This window comes from Pseudopodoces humilis, chromosome 1 (genome assembly GCF_049639895.1).
Source record: "Pseudopodoces humilis isolate 2021_Gansu_Grassland_sample_001 chromosome 1, ASM4963989v1, whole genome shotgun sequence".
Taxonomy (NCBI): Eukaryota; Metazoa; Chordata; class Aves; order Passeriformes; family Paridae; genus Pseudopodoces; species Pseudopodoces humilis.
In genome coordinates, this window is record NC_142200.1 from 115,336,305 (window position 1) to 115,357,632 (window position 21,328).

The 21,328-nt window shown below is 37.9% G+C and overlaps 1 protein-coding gene across 2 annotated transcripts; it reads right to left on the reverse strand.

Annotated features, from left to right (window-relative positions):
* Positions 1-40: 40 nt before the first annotated feature.
* RAB5A (RAB5A, member RAS oncogene family) lies at positions 41-16,700 on the reverse strand. 2 transcript variants are annotated; one of them, XM_014248570.2, is made up of 6 exons: positions 16,531-16,700; positions 10,579-10,830; positions 7,016-7,167; positions 5,804-5,926; positions 3,885-3,978; positions 41-1,525 (listed from the first exon to the last, which is right to left on the reverse strand). In XM_014248570.2, the coding sequence occupies exons 2-6, from the start codon at positions 10,739-10,741 to the stop codon at positions 1,410-1,412; spliced, it is 648 nt and encodes a 215-aa protein (XP_014104045.1). In that variant the 5' UTR covers positions 10,742-10,830; positions 16,531-16,700; the 3' UTR covers positions 41-1,409. The 2 variants fall into 2 exon arrangements, with proteins under 2 accessions (XP_014104045.1, XP_014104046.1); XM_014248571.2 differs by lacking the exon at positions 16,531-16,700 and adding an exon at positions 13,906-14,070.
* Positions 16,701-21,328: the final 4,628 nt, after the last annotated feature.

Genomic DNA, 21,328 nt, shown 5'->3' on the forward strand with positions numbered 1-21,328 from the left:
AAAACCTTCTGAAACTCTCAATAAGAAACAGTAATCAAAAAATTTTTAAACCACTTTATTCAAACCTGAGCACCTCAATATAAAACTAAACACTGGTGAACTGTCATTTTTCTTGCTAAACCCAGATTACTGCAAATTTAAAATCTGCACAAGTAAGTTTCTATCAGTTCAACATTTAAATAGACTAATTCATCTCTTCTGACACACTTTGTAGATTTCATATAATGAAAATAACTAAACGAATTAGTGCAATATACTGGACTGATCAAAATAAAATGTACTTTGGAAAACAAAGTTGCGAAGTTCATTACTGACAGACAGCAGTACTTATGTTACAGATACAGGAGCATCATTTATTACTGTTCTAGCCATTAAGGAAGAACTCAGAACCCCCTTTGATTAGAGAGGAAAAAAGTTAGCTTTAAGTAACTGTACATTCTGTATACCTTTAAGCAACTCTTAAATATTACAGAAAGTATTAAACAAATGTAGACTACAATGCAGAGTACCTATTTACAGTACATTAATATCCAAATTTAAAATCAAGTTGGATGTACATAATTGTTAGTGCACTATGTTTTTTTCCTTAGGGGAAAAACAAACTGTAATGGCCAGCAATGATCAGAAACAAGAAAGAAGTCACAGACACCAAGTTTGTTGTGGTTTTACTTGAAGAGCTCTTACAGTTTGTAGAGGACAAAAAACCCCATATCCTAAGTTGTAGAGTTGAATTTACTGGTCTGTACCCTCTGAACAGATTAGAAATGAAGTTAGACTTGATTCATCACTAATTCATTAAGACAACTAACTGGGTTGATATAATTTACAGTGTACCAACTAGAACTCCACTTTCTGGCAAGCATAGGATTCTTAAAATTGTTAATGCAAGTATTATTTGTAATAAAATTATTAACCTATGGAATGTATAACTAAACAGTGGATACCTGCAGAAACAACTGGTTGCATCAATACTGCAAATAAGTTTAAGTAATTTTTAGACCCTGTTTCTAAGGAGGTTTTAAAGCACAATTGAAAATTATGAAAAGACCCAATTCTATTTATTATAACAGTGATCAGTATCAAGGCTACAGGAACTGGCCAATTAGGTCCACAGAAAGTATTTCTTCTACACCCCTAATAATAACAACTGATTTTTAAAACCTTTCAACTGAAGGAAGTTTATTCCGCTTCCATCTCTCCTCTACTGCTGAAACATTACAGCCAGTGGTGGATACATGCATGTTAAAATTTTAGGTCAAAAGAAAACTCTGTATCATGAACTTGACTATTATCGTAAGTCTCTTCGCTGTTTGGAAGCTGTACTGGACCAGGTTAAGCACTCCAATTCCATGGTTATTAACAGTTACGAAGCAGAAGAATATTCAGAACAGTTTAAAGCAATTGATCTTTTAGTTACTACAACATTGACTCTTGGGTGGTTGTGTGGGTTCAGTAAGGTCTACTCCTCTTCCTCTGGCAGAGCTGGCTCCTGCATTCTGTGGTTCATTCTTGGGCAATTTTTTTGCTGTAAGGTGAACAGGAAGTAAAGAATTAAACCTGAGATTTTACTAAGATTGAATCACCAGAATAAACAGAACAACACATTATAGGCATATCAGTATACTCATTGTATAATCAGATTTGATTCAGTGCATTGGTAATGGAAGAAGTGAAGACACTTTACTTCTTAATGATTAGCTACTTTGTCTGTGATTTCCAGGAGTGAAATACATTGGTAACTTGAGCAGCAAAATGTATCTGCACAGGTGTGCTATGCCAGCAAATGACAGCTCTTGCGGGAATCCACCCACACAGAACAGGCTTTAAGATAAGGATATTAATACAAAAATATAGAGAAATATTGAAAAGGCACAAAATACAGACAGAAATGGGTCAAACAGTTCCCAGATATCCAGCCAGAATAAGTGTTTGCAGACAACATATAAAATGGCCCTCAGCACCAGATCAAGCCACTCATTTTTTTCAAGCTGCCTCTTCTCTCCAGTTCTTAGGAGTCAATTGACTGGCAATTTCTTTGTTGCCCTTGTAGCTCCAAGGTTCCTCCTCAGTCTTAACATGAAAACTAAGGGTGAAAGCTGCCATCCTTCTGAGCAGTAACTTCTCCTAGATTTCTCTCTATCAGAAAATTGCTAAGTTCTACACAAAGGACTTCCACGGGCCTATCTTACCAGGGCCCAACAACCACCGTTGTTCTATAGGTTGGCTGAATGGCTTCCCTGCAAAGTAATTACTTCTGTCAGTTTTTAAAAGAACTTTATCAGCCAAAAAAAAAAAAACAACTGCAGAGCAGACATCAACTTGTTGTGGTACCAGATAACCTCAGGGTGCTGGGCAAAAGGGTGGGCCACAGGGATCCTCTGAGGGCCCCTCCCACTTGGGCTGTTCTACAGTTCTGTGATAAAACCCAAGAATCCACATGGTACTAAGCTGCTAAGCCAGTACAAAGAGACAATGCACCAAACGAAAAATGTCTTCAGAGCAATGTTTTGGATTCTAGAGCTGTATCTAGAACTGAATTAACGCTGGGTTTTTGAACTGTGAGTTCTGAATGAGTGTTGAAAAAGTCAATTTACAAGCAGCTGCAGCTTGCATCCAACAGCTCTTTCAACATTCTCATTTTTTATTTTCTCTCATCTTTAAGATCATATTTGCACATGGTCCTGAGGAATGCATCCACATTTTGCAGGCTGTTCCAAATTACATGCAATACTTATAACCTCATCAAAATTTCCATTCAGAGTCTATTACTGCACAGATCTTGTTCTGATGCACTGACAAAGACGAATTTCACCCCACTGATGTAAAACACTCACATGGGCAGAAAACATTGCAGACACAGTTACTAATTGGACATTTTTTTCCTCAAATTTACTTTGTAGGCTTCATTAAAATATGGAGGCAGGAATTATTGTTGATATATCAAATTAAAGAAAAAAAATCAGATTTTGGGGATTTTTTTTTTTAAACAGGAAACAAACTGCACCATTAAACACAGTAATTCTGAAATTCCACCAAAACAATACAATTAAGCATTTCTGTATCACTAAATGCAGGCCTATCTTGAACATTTGTGAGAAAAATATACTTTCCTGTCATACAGTTAAGTGATTCTATCCCCTTTCTTCAAGTGTTTATAATAAATATGAAGCAAGTACTTGTTATAAAGTGTTGCTATACTGATAATTTAATTTGCATCTGCTGAAAGTTTGAAAGACACCACAAATTACCTCCTGCTCTCCTGACTTAGAAAGCAGAAGATTAAGACCTCTTTAAAAAAATTTAATTTTAATATCAGTGATGTTTTTTCACAAAAAAGTGGGTTAGAGAGGTGCAACAGAAAAAATAAAATTGAAAAAGTTTATTTAATGCTATACATTACTATTACCCACTAGCAAAGCATCTACTATAATTAAGGTTACTGCTAAATAGTTTATTGGCCAGCCTTGAAAATGAAATCTTTTTCCTCCACCTTCAGAAGTTTATTAACAATTGTATATAATTTTGGGTATCAATGGAACACACAAAAAAATCTTGGTTTATGCTTGCTACTACGTTAGCATCTTGACAGAAATCCCTAAGATTATGTTAAGTTAAAAATATATGAGTAGATTTACTTTTCACATGCAGGGTCCTTTATTTATAACTTGGACACTGAATCTAAGCACACACTGCCATCTTTGGCACAGCTTTTGGATTTCAGATAGGTGTTTAAACAAAATTGAACAAATGAAAAGGCCTAAGGACACTTCAATACCAGAAATAACTTATATGAAAAACACAGATCTTATGTTACGAAGATTGTTGTGGTCTGAATCTCATGAAAACCATTCCCTTTACAGTTCTCAGTTTGTTCATAAACTTACCAATTGCCATGAATATTTCATTGACGTTCATAGATGTTTTGGCAGACGTCTCCATGAACAATAGGCTGTTGTCATCTGCATAAGCCTGTGCTTCCTGAAATTTAAAGTAAGAATACAATACTTCATCAAAACAAAACAAAACAACCTCATACAATCATTACTCACTGTACTTTTAACTGCTACAAAGGAACAATCTCTACAGCATTTTGAAAGAATGACAGTTTGTGGAAACACTCATCTGACAATGTTATACACCAGGTATGGAGAAGTTACAATTCCACCAATCCGTTAAACAATTAGAAGTGGAACCTTAAAGATCCCTACTAATCTTAAAAATATCCAGGTGGAAAAATCTCAGGCGAAACTAAATAATAAATTAAAATATTTATGAAGGAGACAACCCCAATGCAGAACATTAGCTCTGACAGTAAGAACAAAAAAACTTCAGAAAGTGCCATCAAATTTCAGCAAGTCCATTATTACCCTGGAAAAAGGTAGCCTGTGAACTACCTTGAATCTTTCAACCACTGAGGCAGATGGATCAGAACAGTTTTTTTACCCTTATACAAATTCACAATTATAGCAAATAAGCAGTATTCAAGTATTTTGCCACGTTACCTCCCTTTTCAGTATGAATTTTAATCTGATACACTGCTCATAAGAACCTTACTATTTTTGCCCCTTATTAGTCAATTCAGCTGAGAATCTCTAGCTTCTTATGATTATGTAACCGCCTTTGCATTCAAAAAGAAATCTGCAAAAAAGCTGAACTACAGAACACCTATGATGGTAAGAATAATCTACAGCACTCTGTAATTGTGACACCTGCTAAGTTCCATGCAATTATATCTGAAACAACATATTAACAAGTACCTAGAATCTGTGATTTGCAATGAGAAAGGCCTGTCAGGCCCACAAGGAGCCCATAAATCCACAGCAGCAAACCCCCTAACATTTGAAAAACATGAAGACTGTAATTGTTCAAAAAATGGTACATGTAGGTCTACTCTGGTAATTAAATGTGATTACATTATTAACTGCAGTCATGTATGAAATTTTTGTTAAATACCACATTTTTTGATAAAACATCAAAGCCTCCTGTCAACTGTCACAGAAGTATAAAATTAGAAAACTGGCAGCAAAACACCTGAACCACTGCTAACCTTATAATTCAGTTCTCTATAGTTAAAAAAAGATTCATTACTACATGCAGCTGTATCTCATACGGTGACCCCAAACACAGATTAAAACCCGTAAATTACTGAGTAATAAATACACTCTTAATTCAAAATCAGTCAATCATGAATGGACCAAAACTACCTGCAGTCAGTTTAATTCAGCTTAAAGGCTATTTTCTGATGACTTGATTAAACTTTCTAGAAGATAAAATACACCAGTGAGAGCACAGATGTAATCACTAAACCAAAAGAAATGCCATGAAAAGCCCAATTAAAATTTGAACACTGCTTCAACAGTAGAGCCTAAACAAGTTAGGCACATCAATCAGCTTTGTATCATACGATAATCAAAATTCCCTGGCTGACAAGCCAGACAGAATAGTTGTACTAAGTTACTGATATCTCATCCCCTGAAACTCTAGTTACCAGTAATTTTGGACAGAAGACAGAAAGAGGTCACATCAAAGAATGGGTATTCAATTAGCCTTAAAGATACGCAAATCAATTAATTATTCCTCAAAGTAAAATTAATTATTCCAAAAAGTCTATTCCTCCATATTACTTGTACAGAAATAGGTTTTTCAGTAGCATAAATAATTTAATTAGTCTCAGTTGACATTTATATTTAACAGCATGACCTCCATAATAACTAGCTAGGCTATGCATATAATCTCCCTATAGGTTTATTTACTATCTATTCAAACAAAATGTAATTTCTGTGAACAAAAACTATGTACATACCTGGAAATCCACAGCTCTTTTGTTAGCTAGATCAGCTTTGTTTCCTGCTAAAGCTATTACAATATTAGGACTTGCTTGTCGCTGAAGTTCTTTGACCCAATTTTTCGCTCTGGCAAAGGACTCCTGTTAATGATTGCAAAATGATGCAACTGAGTTTTATCATCCTTCTGTACTCACCTATTATCCCCATCTCTGTTATCTACACTTCAAGCATGAAACGCCAATGCAAGGCTTGCTGCCTTAGTCCAAAGGCACATCCAAACTGCCAACTGAGCTTTCAAAATTAAACATTCCTACCTTAGTTCTCAACTGTGCTTAGCTGGGATAATGCTGAAGTAAGTAGGTAGGACAATCTTTGTGTAGACAGAGTAAGGAAAGAAGTGGTTAAGAGAGGATTTTCAGTTTCTCTAGGAGATTCAAGTGTATGAACAGCTATATTGGAAAGGCCTCAAAATTACTTTTTAATTATTGATGACTGTTCATTATGGTATATGATTTCTGGGGTTTTTTGAAAGCTTTGGATTTTGAGTCTCATATCAGAAACAAATGAAGTTTATCTGATCTAAGTTTAAATAAAAAGAAATTTAATAACATTAGGTTTTGGTCCGAATAGCTTGTGCTACTTTTCCAATCCTGAATCAAAATTTGCCAAAATACAATATTAAAATAATGTCTTCACTATCAGAAATAAAAGTGCCAGCAGCAATGTGATGAGAGCAACAGCTCAAACTCTATGAACTGATTTAAGGGTGGTTTAGAAACACTTCTACAAGAGGATTTTTTCTCTTTCTTTGTCTTTTTAATACAAAAGAACACCAAAAAAACAAACAAAAGAAACAAAAAACCCCAAACAAAAAAAACTCAAAAAAAAACCCAAACCAAACAACCACAAGACAAAAAAAACCTCCCCAAAATACCCAAAAATCCCAACCCTAGAAACAGTCTTTTAGCCAGAAAAGTTTAGAGACATAAATTGAAATTACACAGTACAGTATGAAATGAGCAATCTGGTCCAGCAGAAGTGGCAGGAGTGTTGGACCAGATGACTTTTAAAGGTTTCTTCCCATTCAAACAAAGGTTGGATTGTTAGAACTATGATTCTACAAAATGATGAATTGATTTACACAAGTCAGTAAGAAAAAAATAAGTATATATCAGTGTGAGACTGGTAACTTCCAAATGCCCCTTGTGCATCCCTAATCCAGTACCTACCTCGTTTGTAATGTCGTATACCACTATAGCTGCTTGTGCTCCTCTGTAGTACATGGGTGCTAAACTGTGGTACCGCTCTTGCCCAGCTGTATCCCAGATTTCAAATTTTACCGTTGTATCATCCAGACATACAGTCTGGGTTAGAAAAGCAGCTACAAAAAAGACAGAGGTGCTGAAAACAGAAGTTTGCTTTATATCTCTACATTCATATATAGTTATGTTCACAGCCATGCAAAACAATTCAAGCCTACTATTACAATAGATTTGATACAAGCAATAGCTGACAGTCTGCAACTGATAAACACAAAGGAGTTATTTAAACAATCAGACTTTCCTCAAGTTAGACATAAGAAAGCAAAAATTGGTAATAATTCCCCTTTTCAAAATAGTGAATCTGAATAACCGTAAGCCTTCTCTTAAATCTTCTAGATACAGTCTGTTGAAGCAGTCTGTGTATTAGAGTACCAGTAACAGCATCCCATCATGCTGTAATATGCTATCAGCTATACATATTATATATATAGGTGTGTATATATATACACACACAGAGTTGACAGCTCAGATATTTTCAGTTCTACACATTTATATTATTTGACCAGTATCTTAAAACTTTGTTTTTCAACTCCCAACAACTTCACCTTAACTAACAGGTCTGGAAGGAAAAAGCACTTCTTGTAAGCTCTTGCTCTCAAAGCAGCTATATTTTTGACTTTGCAAGTCACCTCAGGAATTAATTTCAGCACGATTTCAACACCCTGCAGTTTGAGGAAAATTTGCAGCCATTGCTACTACAGCTGAATGCCTTAGCATAAATAATGGTCTTCCAAGTTAGAGAAGATACTAAGTAACTCATTCCAAGTCTTCAAACAGTTACTCCTAGTAAAACCTTTCCATTCTGTTTACGGTACAATCAGAAGTATGGAGGTAAGTGGCCACACAGCATAGAAACCAGTATTAAAAACTAAGGAAAGCCCACTACTTAGTTGAAGCAGGAACTCTGATCACTAGGCACACTGACAGATTCTGGCTAACTTAAATCAAATGTCTGAAGAGACTCTGACCCATAATGCTTGCATACCTGGGATTTCATCCTGCCCTACATACTCTGAGACATCATAGCCTATGAATCATTCCAAAACTGCTGCAACCTTCAACTCAACTCATTACAGAAACCAAAATGAAGCCAATCTTGCTCTGTAAAGGACATTGTAACTTGCATACAGAAGTGTCCCTGTCTCAGCTGTGAGCAGCAGCTGCATGGTACTTAGTTGCTGGCTGGGGTTAAACCGTGACCAGAAGCTGACTCCTTAAGTGGTCAGGTGCTCCTGCTTCAGGGGTATTAGCATCCATCACAGATGAGCAGGCAGGCTGGAGAAGGTAAAAGCTTTGATGTTCCAATGTTAAATAAACATAAATCTCTCTAAATGCTACATATCCGAACACTGGTAGAACAGGCTGCACTTGGCAGCTCCCTAGGCAGCCCAGAACCAAAACAGAATGGAAAAACACCATACATCCTGCACTAAACTAAGGGCTTCCTCCCCAGAACCAGCTCAATATTATATTTCTCCAAGGCAGAGACAAGATGTTAAACAAACTGATTTTGAAGTTTTCACACCCATTGTTCTCTTAACAGAAAAATATACCTACACTGCATAAATGAAGGTATGTACTTAGAAAGAGAATTAAACAACTGGCTTATTCTATACAATCCTTTTGTTTTTGTCAAAAGTAACATTTAAACCACTTTAAAATGACAGTTAAGTTTCTTTGACCTTGCCAAGGCCATAATAAATTGACAATTAATCATCTGTTAATTATCTGAAAGTCTATCATCTTTAACAGCCATACTTTTGTCTTAAACAACTAACAAGCTTTGCTACACTAGTCTGAAGTGGCAAAACCACACCACCACCATCCAACATGTCTGCCTCTAACTGCATGCCCTTTCAGATGTTTTTATCCAGATTCACAATGCACATAAGCCTCTCTTTGTTAAATGGCCCTTCTGTATACAAAGAAAATTATGCCTTAGGCAACTACAAGCCACAGAGTTAGACAGCTTTCTCTAAAGAAAACTTTTCTGAATCCTAACATTGCTGCATGTAATAGCTCTCAGCTGTATTATATAGCATCTCCTTGTTTCTATTTGACAGAGAAGAGGCACAAGTTAATACAGATTACACTAAGTCTCATATATCTGAACTTGAACTTAGGCTCTTGTTAAACCTTTGTTTAGATTTTCAAAAGTGTGACAGGGCTCCAGTTATCCCAAACAAAAAAAAACAAAAAAAAAACCAAAAAAAAAAAAAACCACAAACAAAAACCCAAACAAAAACCAAAAAAACCCAAACAACTAAAAGGAGGTTAAATTAATTTGAGATCACTGAAATGGAACAAAACACTTAATTTTAACAGTTTTTTTTTAAACTAAAAACCTTGTTGATACTGGAAAGTTAATCCATTACACATCTTTTGAGAACTCTCCATATTACCACAAAGCTGTTTATCAGAGCATACAGAAACTTTCCTACCAACACCTATCCTTCAAGCCATGATAAAATGCACAAAGCCAGAAGTGTGCATTAGTAAGACTGCTAAAGTAGAAAATATGTGGTTCTCTATTCACACTGACAGATAGGAAAAATAAATACATGTAACAGCTAGAAATAGGGCAAAAGAAGAATGCAATGAAATTCAGCTTGCATTTATTTTTGTAAGCTTTGCAGAGTTTTTACATTTCAACAACTGCTGGTGTGTGAAGACACATACAGAAGACTGAAAGGCCTTCACACAAATATTACAATGGAACAGGCTGACTCATCCAAGCTGCAACAGCAACTACTGGAGAATATTTATCAATTCATAAAATCCATACTTTGTAAAGTCTGTATGCTGTTCAGTAGTTTTAGGATATGTTTCAATTCATCCAAGAAGGAATATAGCTTAAAGCACAAACAACTCCAAAATACAATATAACTGAAGAAATCTGCCAAGGTGAAGACTGTCATAAGATCTGTTTAAAGTTAAACAGATTTTCTTTAATTCTAGTAGCCAGTACCTGTTTTGTCTGAAGTCACAAAATGGAAAAAAAGCACAATAAATTTTGTGATTACCAACACAGAAATATACCCAGAAATGTAGCAAGTTCTCCAAAATCAAAATCGAAGTCAGCATACATGACAAACACAAGCTTTTTGGAAGATGCAATACTTGTTTTTTTTTTTCCTAGAAACTAAGCTCATAATTCTTACCAAGCAGTTACTTCATGCATTAAGCATACAGCACAATTGAAAGAGCCACACACCCACTTACATACAAAATGTAATATAAAGCCCAGATTTCAAAACTACACAGTTCAAGAACACATTTACTACCTCCACTTGAAAAGGATGTTTACATTTAACTCAGAAAGTTACAGTTCTCAATTACTGACACAGGGTGCAGTTTTGACCCTTGCTGCCCATGGCCCACTCTACAAGCGCCACTACATTAAAGGTTTTCAAGGGCAAGGACAACATAAAAACATAACACAAAACAAATTAACAGGGTAATTTTCTCACCTCCAATTGTGCTTTCTTGAAATTCATGAAACTGTCCTTTTACAAAACGAAGCACCAAACTTGATTTGCCAACTGCAGACTCTCCTAAAAGTACTAGTTTGAATTGGCAAATTTTATTTCCAGCATTTGGCCCGTTGGGCCTTGTTGCTCCTCGATTAGCCATGTCCAAATTAGAAAGCAGTCCTTTGTTTCAACAGCTTTTGAAAGCAAGTTCCACTGAGATCTGAATCCTGGTTCTTCGCCAGTAACAACCTATTTTGTGAAAAGACAGCGGGTGCATTAGATTTACAAACCAAGTAAGACAAGTCTCATTCACTAATGCTATGTATTATATATAACTTGACCTAGTATTTACCGAAGTCAACAGTCCAGACTACAGGTACCATCATTGGTAAGTTGTCAACTATAGCCAGAATTTATGACACATGAACCAGTTATCCTCTTCAACACCTAGTCTTCCCATTAAAGCTTCAAATTAGCACATTAAAATCCAATTATGCTTCTTCTTGCAAGACCTCATTTTCCTGTTAGTTCTTAACAAATCAAGACTGATGTATAACACAACAGATTCAGACTTTCAAATTGTCAGTAAAATAACAAATGACAAGAAGCAGTAACTTTTCATAATCCAGCAATCCTATTGCTAACCAGTATTCCAAAATCAGCACTGCAAGGATGCTAAAAAACTGAGCGAATTGGGAAAACTCAAACACCACAGTATAACTTCTTTGCAAGCGTAGTTCATTCACTTCTATCCCATCTATCAAATACAACCTCCTTAAATAGAAGTGCAGATCTTCACATACAAACCATTAATACCCTCTCTAATTAACAACTGTACTAAGAAACAAAAGTGAAGCCTTCCACAAGAAAACCAAGTGACCAGTAAGAATTGCAGGCAACTTCGTACAAGCTACCAGAGAACTACCATAGGATAATAAATTTCTATTTCCAATACTTACACTTGTCCTAGGTCAATATTAACAAGAGAGATCTTTGAGTATGAACAGCATATTGCTTAGTCTGCCTACTCCTCTTTCCAGCTGCTTAAAAAAACCCCACCCACAGTACTTATATACTTCGTATGGAAAGGGAAGCCTTTAGACTCTGCTGGTATCACTTCTGACCCCAATATTTATGCTTTTACACACTTAAGAGTAGATACAAAATAAAAGACCTCTCAAAACTAGCCCCTAATTTTGTCCTATTCCAGCTAATCTTTATTTGAATTGAACACACTTCACAGGGATAAAACTTTTCTAATATCTAGGATGCAAGTCAGGTAACAGCACGTGCTCCTAATGCAAAAAATGGTTTTAATTCCTATGTTGCAAAAAAGTAAGCAAACGTAATAGTTTCAAGTGACTTCCTGTTCTTTATTCCTTGTGATAAAGCAATTACATTTTAAACCAAGCAGTAGTCTTTAGCCATCTTCCTATTTCAAACCCCTTAGCACACAGATCAGGCACTTGAGCGTTCCAGTTTGCTACAGGCCTAGCTCAGATGCTAAGCCTTCCTTCTCCTTCCTAACTCTCCCTTTCCCTCAAACCAAGTCTTGAAGCACCTTCTTTCCTGCCAAGTGCTTCAAGTCTAGCAGAACCATACCCTTCAGTAAGATACTCCCTTGAAAATTAATATTCACAAAATAAATGAGAACAAAATACTCATCATTATTTGCTGAATAACGTTAACAGCTAAAAACAGATACTCCATTTCTCATTTTAAACAGAATACAGATCTTGAAAAATATTTTCAGCATCTTAGAGACATTTCTATTTGCTCATGTTCCTCCTTTTCTCATATCCCTCAAAATAATTTACCTTCTTTGAGGTAGCATATAATGATTTTGCATTGTCCTGAGTTCATGTTCCATTTGACTATTACATCACACTTAAATCACAAATATATATTTTTTAAATTTCGGTTGTACAACAATCAATCAAGCATCACATTTTAGCTATATATTCTTAGAAACATGTGAAAGTGTTCCACAGCGAAAGAATGAAGCAAAAAAGCCCCTGCAAACCTACCAACCATTCTTACCAAGTACCACATTAATTCTATACTAAGATTCTTATTCATTAAACTAATTTTGGTGGAGTATTTCAGAATACAGGAATGGATTCAGTTATTTTAAAAATACCAGACCTTTCATCCTTACACCATAAAACAGCAGTTTTGCACTACTAGTGTGTTGGTTCTCAGGCAAGATGGTTCCCCCTTCATGCTGTGGAAATATGCACCAGAAGTTGTGGAGTGATTTGGATAAAAATGCATCAACAACAACAATTAATCTCTCCCTAATTGTACTACAATAGAGAACGCAGCAAGGCATAACCAAAATATAGGTGGTTCAGAATATTGTGAGCCATTTGTTTATCTTTTCCTTTGGAAAAGTAATGAAGACAAATTAAGTTATTTCTGTTTTAAAATGAAAAAAAAAACCCAAAACATCTGTTGTCTGTAGCATTCCAGTGTGTTTGGACAACCATGAAATAATTTAAAACCCTTTAATCTTAATACATCCCATGCTTTTCCAGACTCTGCAGCATTCATAAAGACATAAGGACAACATCCAGTGACTGTGTGACTTAGTACTCCTGGGGGTGAGTGACTTCTAGATGACACACAGTGAGGAAATCAAGCCATTGCACAGGTTACTTCCTATGACTGCTTTTTTGCTTGCTGTTTCCCATACTGAGAGCAGAAAGAGGTATGAGAAAAAACCATGTAGCTCACATAATATTTATCAGTTTTACCTGAACATTTAGAGTTTGTAGGTAATTCAGATTTTTATCACTCAAAACAGTAATTACTACCCTTTGCAAAACTACTTCAGAACACAAGGCTGACACAGGTTGTCAAGAAAAATATCTAGCTGGATTTTTATAGATGCCCAAGCTACAGAAGCTGTAGTTATCACAGAACTTCAAAGTTTACATTCTTACAGCATCCCTCCCCTGAAATCATTCTATAGTCAGATACCATGTACAAAAATAACCAGCTCTCAAGCTGAATAGCAGACTACAGTACCTCAGAGGAAGGCCATCTAAGAAACATACTGCAAACCTCATTCATTCAACAATTGCATCAATACAGCTAATAAATTAATAATGAAACCTACTAGTCATACCACCCATTTTTCAACAGCTCAGGATAAAAGAAAGTGCAAGACTGAAAACCTAATAGAGCATATCCAGGTGATTGTGACATATTAAAAAAGTCACTAACACCTTCCGTAAGTGCATATGGAAATCATAATCTTTTGAAGTTTCAGATGATGGCAAAAATCTGTAGTTAAAGTTCACAACATGGCAGCATACTTACACAATAAGCAAGGGAAGTATCTGCTTAATCTGAAGAGAAGCAGTAGTGCAGTTTGACAGCCACTACAGAATGGTTTTGGCCTGTTTTTTTCACATACGTGAGCTGAGCACACAGTGTTTCACAAAGATTCAGAAGTAGATTTCAATGCTACACTCTCCTGTGCACACTCCCAAGTCTCAGGTCACATTCATTCCAGTATTTCTTAATTCATCAGTAAAATACAAATCTGGAGAACCTGGGTGGAATAGGACACTCAGTACTCTACATATACATTGCAAACTCAGCTCTGGTAAAAATTTCCTTGGAAAAAATCCATTAACATGGCTCCCCTTCTCTTCCCCTTCCAATTTTGTATACGATGTAATCAATATGTTTGGAATATGTAAAGAAAGAAAACTTGGGTAAGACATTTTCATTCAACTACACAGAAGCAAGTACACAAGTGCTTGACTTGAAACAAGCTTTTAAACTTGTACATATGGGTGTTATGGAAGTGATCTTCTAATATAAAAATCTGCTAAAGAAAATACTGTAATAAAATTTAGGATGGATGGAAATGAGGGACATTTTCTTGCTTTTATAGAGTTTAACATAAAAACTGCATTTTGCAGTCTTGGGCAAATTTTTTATAATCTTGGACAAATACATGGTGCTAAGTAGGAACGTTCACTCTTCCAAATATTTCCACCATGATGGAGCAGGTCCATGCTAAAATGCCAAAACACAAAGCCTGGAGCATATTATTAACCAAGTACTCCTGGTAATCCCACCAACTAATTTACTGGATGCTGGGTATTCATTCTCAGGCCAGAAGAGAAATTTGTATGCTATTGGGCAGTCTGAGCTTTATTTACGAAAGAGTCCTAAGTATTTTAACTGATCAAACACAAATCTTATGCTTGAGTCTTTGTACAAAATACCAATAAGCCCCCACCAATACCTACAAATTCTCAATTTAATGGCATAGTTCAGTCATATAAGCATAAGCACTGGCCTATTTTCAACTACAAGACAGCTAATACAGAAGTATCAAAGTAACACTGGTGACAAAAGCCAGCCTGCTGAAGAGATTAAGACAGTGAGCACTGTTCCTAAAATTAATGTGATTAAGTGTATTATCAAATACAAAGGCCACACAAAAAAATTCACGATAAAATTAAAATTGGAACATTGCACCACTTTTATATTTCATAGCAAACAACACTTTTTCTTACTAATAAACTTCTGGACATTGCATTAACAGACATAAAGCCTACAGTGCTGAGGCTGGAGCTACTATCTATCTAAATTTCTTTATACCGGACTCTTCTGAATGTTTTAAAAAGCAGTAATTTTCTACTTTTATATAGCCTTATATATTAGCCACTCCTACTAACCGAATTTTCTGTTATTCCTCCCAGGTTCAGCAGAATTAGTGTGACACCTTACTGCAGTGTTCAAGACAGTGACGGGAACAACTAGCAAAATGCTTGTCACATGTAAGCCAGTTAACATTGACACATAATGAGACTGTAAGTTAAACAAGCGAATCAATACAGTTGCTGCAAAAAAATCAGAGCCCTACAATTAAAGGTAATAGCAATCTCATAAGCTCATCTGAACGGTGAATGTTACCAATTGCTTTCAGATAAACTGGTTTATCATACAGGAAATGTAACTGATGACTATAATACCATTGTCTCTAGCCACCTCACTTCAGCCAACATTTACCTTTTCCTCGCATTGCTCATTATGGAAGAACAATACCTACATGCAATCTGCAGGTAAGCCTGACTGTAACTCTGAATAAAACTGCACTATAAAACTATAAAAACTGCAAAAAACAAAAAAATCCCACGATTTTTGCTTTGAAACGTTACATGAAAGAAACCGATTGATTTCAGCTGCTTAATCAGCTGTTTACCCTTTCATTTCCATCCCCAAGCTCTGAAAGAGGTATAAGGTAGGAAAAAAAATCATTAAAAAGGCCGAGAGAACAGCGTTTCATGGCCCACTTTTGGAATATTTTGATGGTTCTTATGCAATTCAGCACTTCTCTAAAACATAGAAAGCTTAGGTGTGTTCCTCCACCCTACCCTAGCTTTGTGTCTCGCTCCGATTCAGTGCAGTGCAGAAGATATCCAGCATACTAGGCCTGTCGCGATCCCCCCGATGGCGACGCCTTGTCGGGAGCATTTTACTCCCCACCTAGCTCACCGTCCTTCCAGACGCAAGCGAAAGGGAAAGCGAGGAACCCATCACCCAACCTCCCCTTCCATATCTCACAAGCAACTCGAGGGGCACAGCCCTCACGGCCGGCCCCCGACAGCGATACCTCTCTGCAGGAGCGCCCGCACGCAGGGGAGGATCCCCGCTCTCCCGGGCCCAGCCCCTCCAACCCCCGCCGCCACCTCCCCTCCCCCGCGGCTCCTTTCCAGGCACAGGAATAAGGGGAAGTGGGAAAACCGGGGGCGCCATTTTGAGCCGGGAAGGGAGAGAGAGCAGCCTCCCCTCCCCTGCCCGCCTCGGCCACCCGTACCGCGGCACGACGCTCCCGCAGCGCCGGGGGAGCGCCCGCCGGCAGGAGCCCGGACAAGGCGGTCTCGCTGCCGCCGGGGCCCCCCCACGCCGCCACCGCCTCCTCACCTGGCCGGGGTGGGGGAGCCGGGGCGGCGGCGCAGCGATGTCCGTCCGTCCGCGCGTCGGTCGGGGCCGGCGGGCGCGCCGGGGCAGGGTGGGCGGAGGAGGGGTAAGAGGGGGGGCGGCTCCTCGGTGGGGGCGAGGGGCGGGGGCGCAGCCGTGCCTCACCCAGCCCCGCCGCCGACTTCCGCCGCCGCCTCTGCCCCGACCAAAACACACTCACACACACACAGCACGCACTTCCGCCGCCGCCACGTCACGCCCGCACGCGCCGTGCCCTTCCGGTTCGCCCGCGCCAGTCACGTGGCTTCCTTTCTTTCCCACCTTTTCCCCCCTCCTCCTTTTGTTCCCGCTCCTGCGGCCGCCGAGCCGCGCTCTGGCAGTCGGGTGTTCCCTGGTTCCCGCTTCTCCCCAGCGCCCGGGGGAAGAGTGCCGGGAGCGATCCGCGCGTCTTCCATCTTCCATTTAGGTTGGGGGTGGTGAGACACTGGAATGGGTTGCAGGGAGAACTTCAGGATGCTCCATCCCTGGCAGTGTTCACGGCCAGGCTGGGTGGGGCTCTCAGCAACCGTCTGTAGTAGGGGCGCCCCTGATCAAGGCAGGGTGGTTGGGACTGGATGATCTTTAAGGTCCCTCCCACCCCAAACTATTCCGTGATTTTCTGCCAGTCCTCTAGGGACTGCATTGAAGCCTGAGGAGGCCACTGAGGTGCCAGGGATGGGAGCTGGGTATCACACACACAGACAAGTTCTGCTTTAATCCTTTGAAATAACCACTTTCCGAAGCTATAAATGAGTTGAAAGGAGGAATTGCATAAGAAAACCTGAATTGCCATCGGGAATTTGCCTTTTTAAAACACTGAACAGGCACTGATAAAGCCTTACAGGTTGGCTCATTTTTGTCAGTGCTAAAAACTGAAGAAAACGGGTTACTAATGCAGAACAAGTCTTGATTGCTTCATAGCACGAAGCATGACCTTGTGAGGGAGCAGGATATAGGCCAGCTGGCCACAGGCTGCAAGCGGGTTGTAGCAGAAACGGAGCCATCGTGATAAGTATTTCTTTGGTATAGCACCTTTAACAAGGTGTAAAAGTTGGAATTCGAAAGAAATAATAAACAAACTGGTAAGACATTTAGTAAGTTTATCAATAACAGTATTTAGTAATTGGTATAATTTAATGAAGGTTGGTTAGATACTCCATCACAGGAAATAAAGCAATGTTGTTGTATTCTTAAAATACATGTTTTAGTTCAACCATATATATTTAAATAAAGCAGAAATCAAGTTATGTAAAGCCTGTGGTCAGTATTATGCTACTTTCCCCTTCCCTAGTATGACATTTCAATACTTTAACATACTGAAGTGAATGGAGTGAAAACAATGTTCTTTTACTCTTCATCACTTCTTTTTCATATACTATTCTGTTGGTACCAGTTTACTCTCAGAGTAACAATTTCCCCTTTCTGCTTTATTGAGTTGATCACTTACATAAGTGCTTTGTGAAAGGCCAATATGTAGCTTCAAAGGAAGTAAAATAGTCTTTGCATTCACCAGTGATATAGAGTGCCAGACTAGCTCCAGAGAAACATGTTTGAGAGTATACAAAATTTTTTGAGCTGTGAGTTTGCTAAATGTTTGTAAGAATTGTCCTTTAAATCATGTAATTCTGCACTAATACACTGCTTATTTGTCATAACCCTCTGACTGGTCTCAATATGTTCAACTGGATTTCAGGATTTGCTGAGCAAACAGGAGATTCCTGATAACTAAATGTGTTTTACTACACACCTGATAGGCATGCATTGGAGCACCAGATAGCATCCAGTCAAGCTGGCAGCTGCTCACTCACTCACTCACTCACCCACTCACTCACCTCCCTGCAGTAAGAGAACATAACATGACAAACAAAAGCAGGAAATCTCGTGGGTTAAGACAAAGACAGTGTAATAGATGAAGGAAAGTGCAAGTGAAAAGGCAATACAAAGAAATTGCTGGCTACCTCCCATAAATAGACCAATGTCCAGACAGTCTCCAGCAGCCAACTTGTAAGACATCTCCATTGTCTACCTCCATTTTTTATTGCTGAGCGTAATGCTGTGTGAGATGGAATATCCCTTCGATCTGTTTGGGTTGGCTGTCCTGGCTGTATTCCACTCCCACATTTCTGGACCATCAGCAGCATTTCTGCCTGGGTGGGGCTGATGACAAATTGGGGAAAAAGAGAAAGTCCTCACCCTGTGCGAGCACTGTTCAGCAGTAGCTGAGGTATTGCTGTGTTATCAACAGCAGTTTAGTCACAAATCCACAACACAGCACCATTCAGGCTGCTATGAAGAAAATTAACTCCATCTCAGCCAGACACAGAACACACATGTACAGATTTGGTGTAAAAATATTACACTGAATCTTTAGAATTACTTGAACTAAATTCAGTTTAGAGATTAAACATGTCATACATGACATTTTGTGTTTTACTTAATCTTATAAAACAAAGGACTACACTATTCCATATGTAAAGATCACTATGTTTCTAATATAAAAAAAATACTTTATAAAATTTAAACCATCTTTCAGATTAAGGCTAAGTGGAATTTTTGATTCAGGAGTTCTATTCACATGATACAGTTGCTGTTAGGAAGCCTGTTTTACATCCAGGAGGTTCCCGCTGTCTAACTTAACTCTGACTGCAATGCAGAGCTGTAGCACATCTCCCTTGCTTTGTGAAATACCCAAATTGCTCACATCTGGTTGATGCTGACAGAGTGCGACAGCAAACACCAAAGGTTCACTGTGAATGTGTGAAATAGAGGCACAAAAGAATGTGACAATAATCAAATGACCAAGTTCCAGTTACTGTATTTCAGTCTTGACAGGTCTATGTGAATTCTAGTGGTAAAGACAAGTTTCTTCTGTTGTAGTCTGCACAAAAAGATGTTGAAGGAAAGCTCTGAAATCACACAGATAGCCCCTACTGGTGGTCATGATTTCATGTTTTATTTCATCGTGGTTCATATATATCAAAAATGAAACTGTGATGGATGATATTAACAAATTTATGTTAGTGGGTCATGGTTTCACCAGGTGGCTTTCCATCTATTTTAGCATTTCTCTGCAGAGTTTTAATATTATGTGTTTAAATCTAATGCTAGACATGTAATAATAAGTGGACGTTGACTTTAGAGGACGTACAGAATCTTTTTATTGTGTTTGAACTTCCCAATTTTTGTTTTCTTTAACATTCTTTTTTTCTGTCTTCTCTACTTGTGTACATTTTCTCTGTACCTACATTGGCTTGGTCATATAATTACATACAGAAGGGGTGTAGCATATAAAAACAGTCACGTGCTATCCATAAATTACTCGAATAAAAAAACATGAAAGCAACCAGGCAAAGTAACAGCAAAGTGCATCGACATGGCTGATGTAATCCAGATATTTCGCAACACTTGCAGTGTTTTACATGGAGTTCTCTGGCCTTCAGGGACCTAAAGGAATCTACAAACTTAGTGCTGTGACTCCGATCTATGCCAGCACCATAGTCAGAGCAAGAGCTGTGTTGCAGAACATGGGGTGTTTGCACCCCTTAAGCAAAGTAAAATGCAGGGCTTTAGTTTCCATTCCTCTGTTTTAGCCTAAACAAGACAGAAAAAGGCATTAGGTTGTGGGGATTGGATGTCAGAAACTAGTGAAATGTCAAGTACTGTTGAGAAAAAAAAGTGCTGCTGTAGAATGGAAAATTTTGTTCAACTTTTTCCAAACAGCTTTCTCTAGAGATCCTAGTTTTGACATAGATGACAAATTAATGCTGAAGTAAATAAAGTTTTGATCTTTTTTTCCTGAAAATTGAGTTCAATTGTTTTTTGTTAATTCATCATCTTATCTGTAAATTACAGGTCCTTCCCACTCCACAAATATTCTTTTGTGGCCAAAATAACTTTCAGTATAAGAAAGAATGGATATGACACTGATTCCAGAATGAGAAAAATTATAGGAAAGAATATATATTGTCAGTAGGTTTCAAATTGATTTATAGGGAACCCACGTTTCTGCAAAAAAGAAAAGAAGCACAGAGAGGCAAAAAAAAAAAAAAAAAAAAAGAAGGCTCTGGACTTCTGCTCTACTTGTTTCTGCAATAGGCACTTTTTACATGTCCAAATCCTATTTTTGTGCCTTTGACAAAACCCACTCCATGGAGGCTGAGTGGATGCTTTCAATTAGCAAGTGTGGCCACCTGCTGGGGAAAAAACAAGGCAAAAATAAATCAGCAATGCACAGAATATATAAAAATGATAGAACCTTGAGCACAGGTAGAGAGCCATCTCATATAACAAACACAAGGGCAAGAATTCCATTTCCTGAATTTTATCCTGGGATAAAAAAGTCCCAGTTTCCTGCACCCTATTATTAATATCTAATTTTTACATTACTGTACTTTGCTCTTCCTCTCTATAAATAGTTCTCCCTTCTGACAACTTTACTAGATAGAAATTACACTTTGCAGATGAATGGATCACAAGGCAAGATATAACCAATCATTTTATTTATTAAACTACCAAGGATTATTGCTTTATTTGGTAGGAACACTATGAACTTCAAGCAATAACAAATATGATTGAAATATGAAAATAACTGAACACATTAAGATTTTACAAGAGCTTCTTTAGTTCCCAAGTGGATGTGGATGTTCCGTATTAGGGGTGTGGTGCAGCCATGTCTACAGCAGAAAAACACATAACTTCTTTTGAAAAAGGGCACCAGCATTGCCACAGCTAGATCACAGCTGATGCTATACATGATGGTTCT

What these genes read in the sequence shown, in the direction of transcription:
- RAB5A (XM_014248570.2), bottom strand. Translation starts at nt 10,741, where the DNA reads ATGGCTAATCGAGGAGCAACAAGGCCCAACGGGCCAAATGCTGGAAAT. An exon ending in AAAGAGCTGTGGATTTCCAG is followed by an intron (nt 3,979 to 5,803) that starts GTATGTACATAG and finishes TTTAAATTTCAG; the next exon opens with GAAGCACAGGCTTATGCAGA. An exon ending in TGAAATATTCATGGCAATTG is followed by an intron (nt 1,526 to 3,884) that starts GTAAGTTTATGA and finishes TTCACCTTACAG; the next exon opens with CAAAAAAATTGCCCAAGAAT.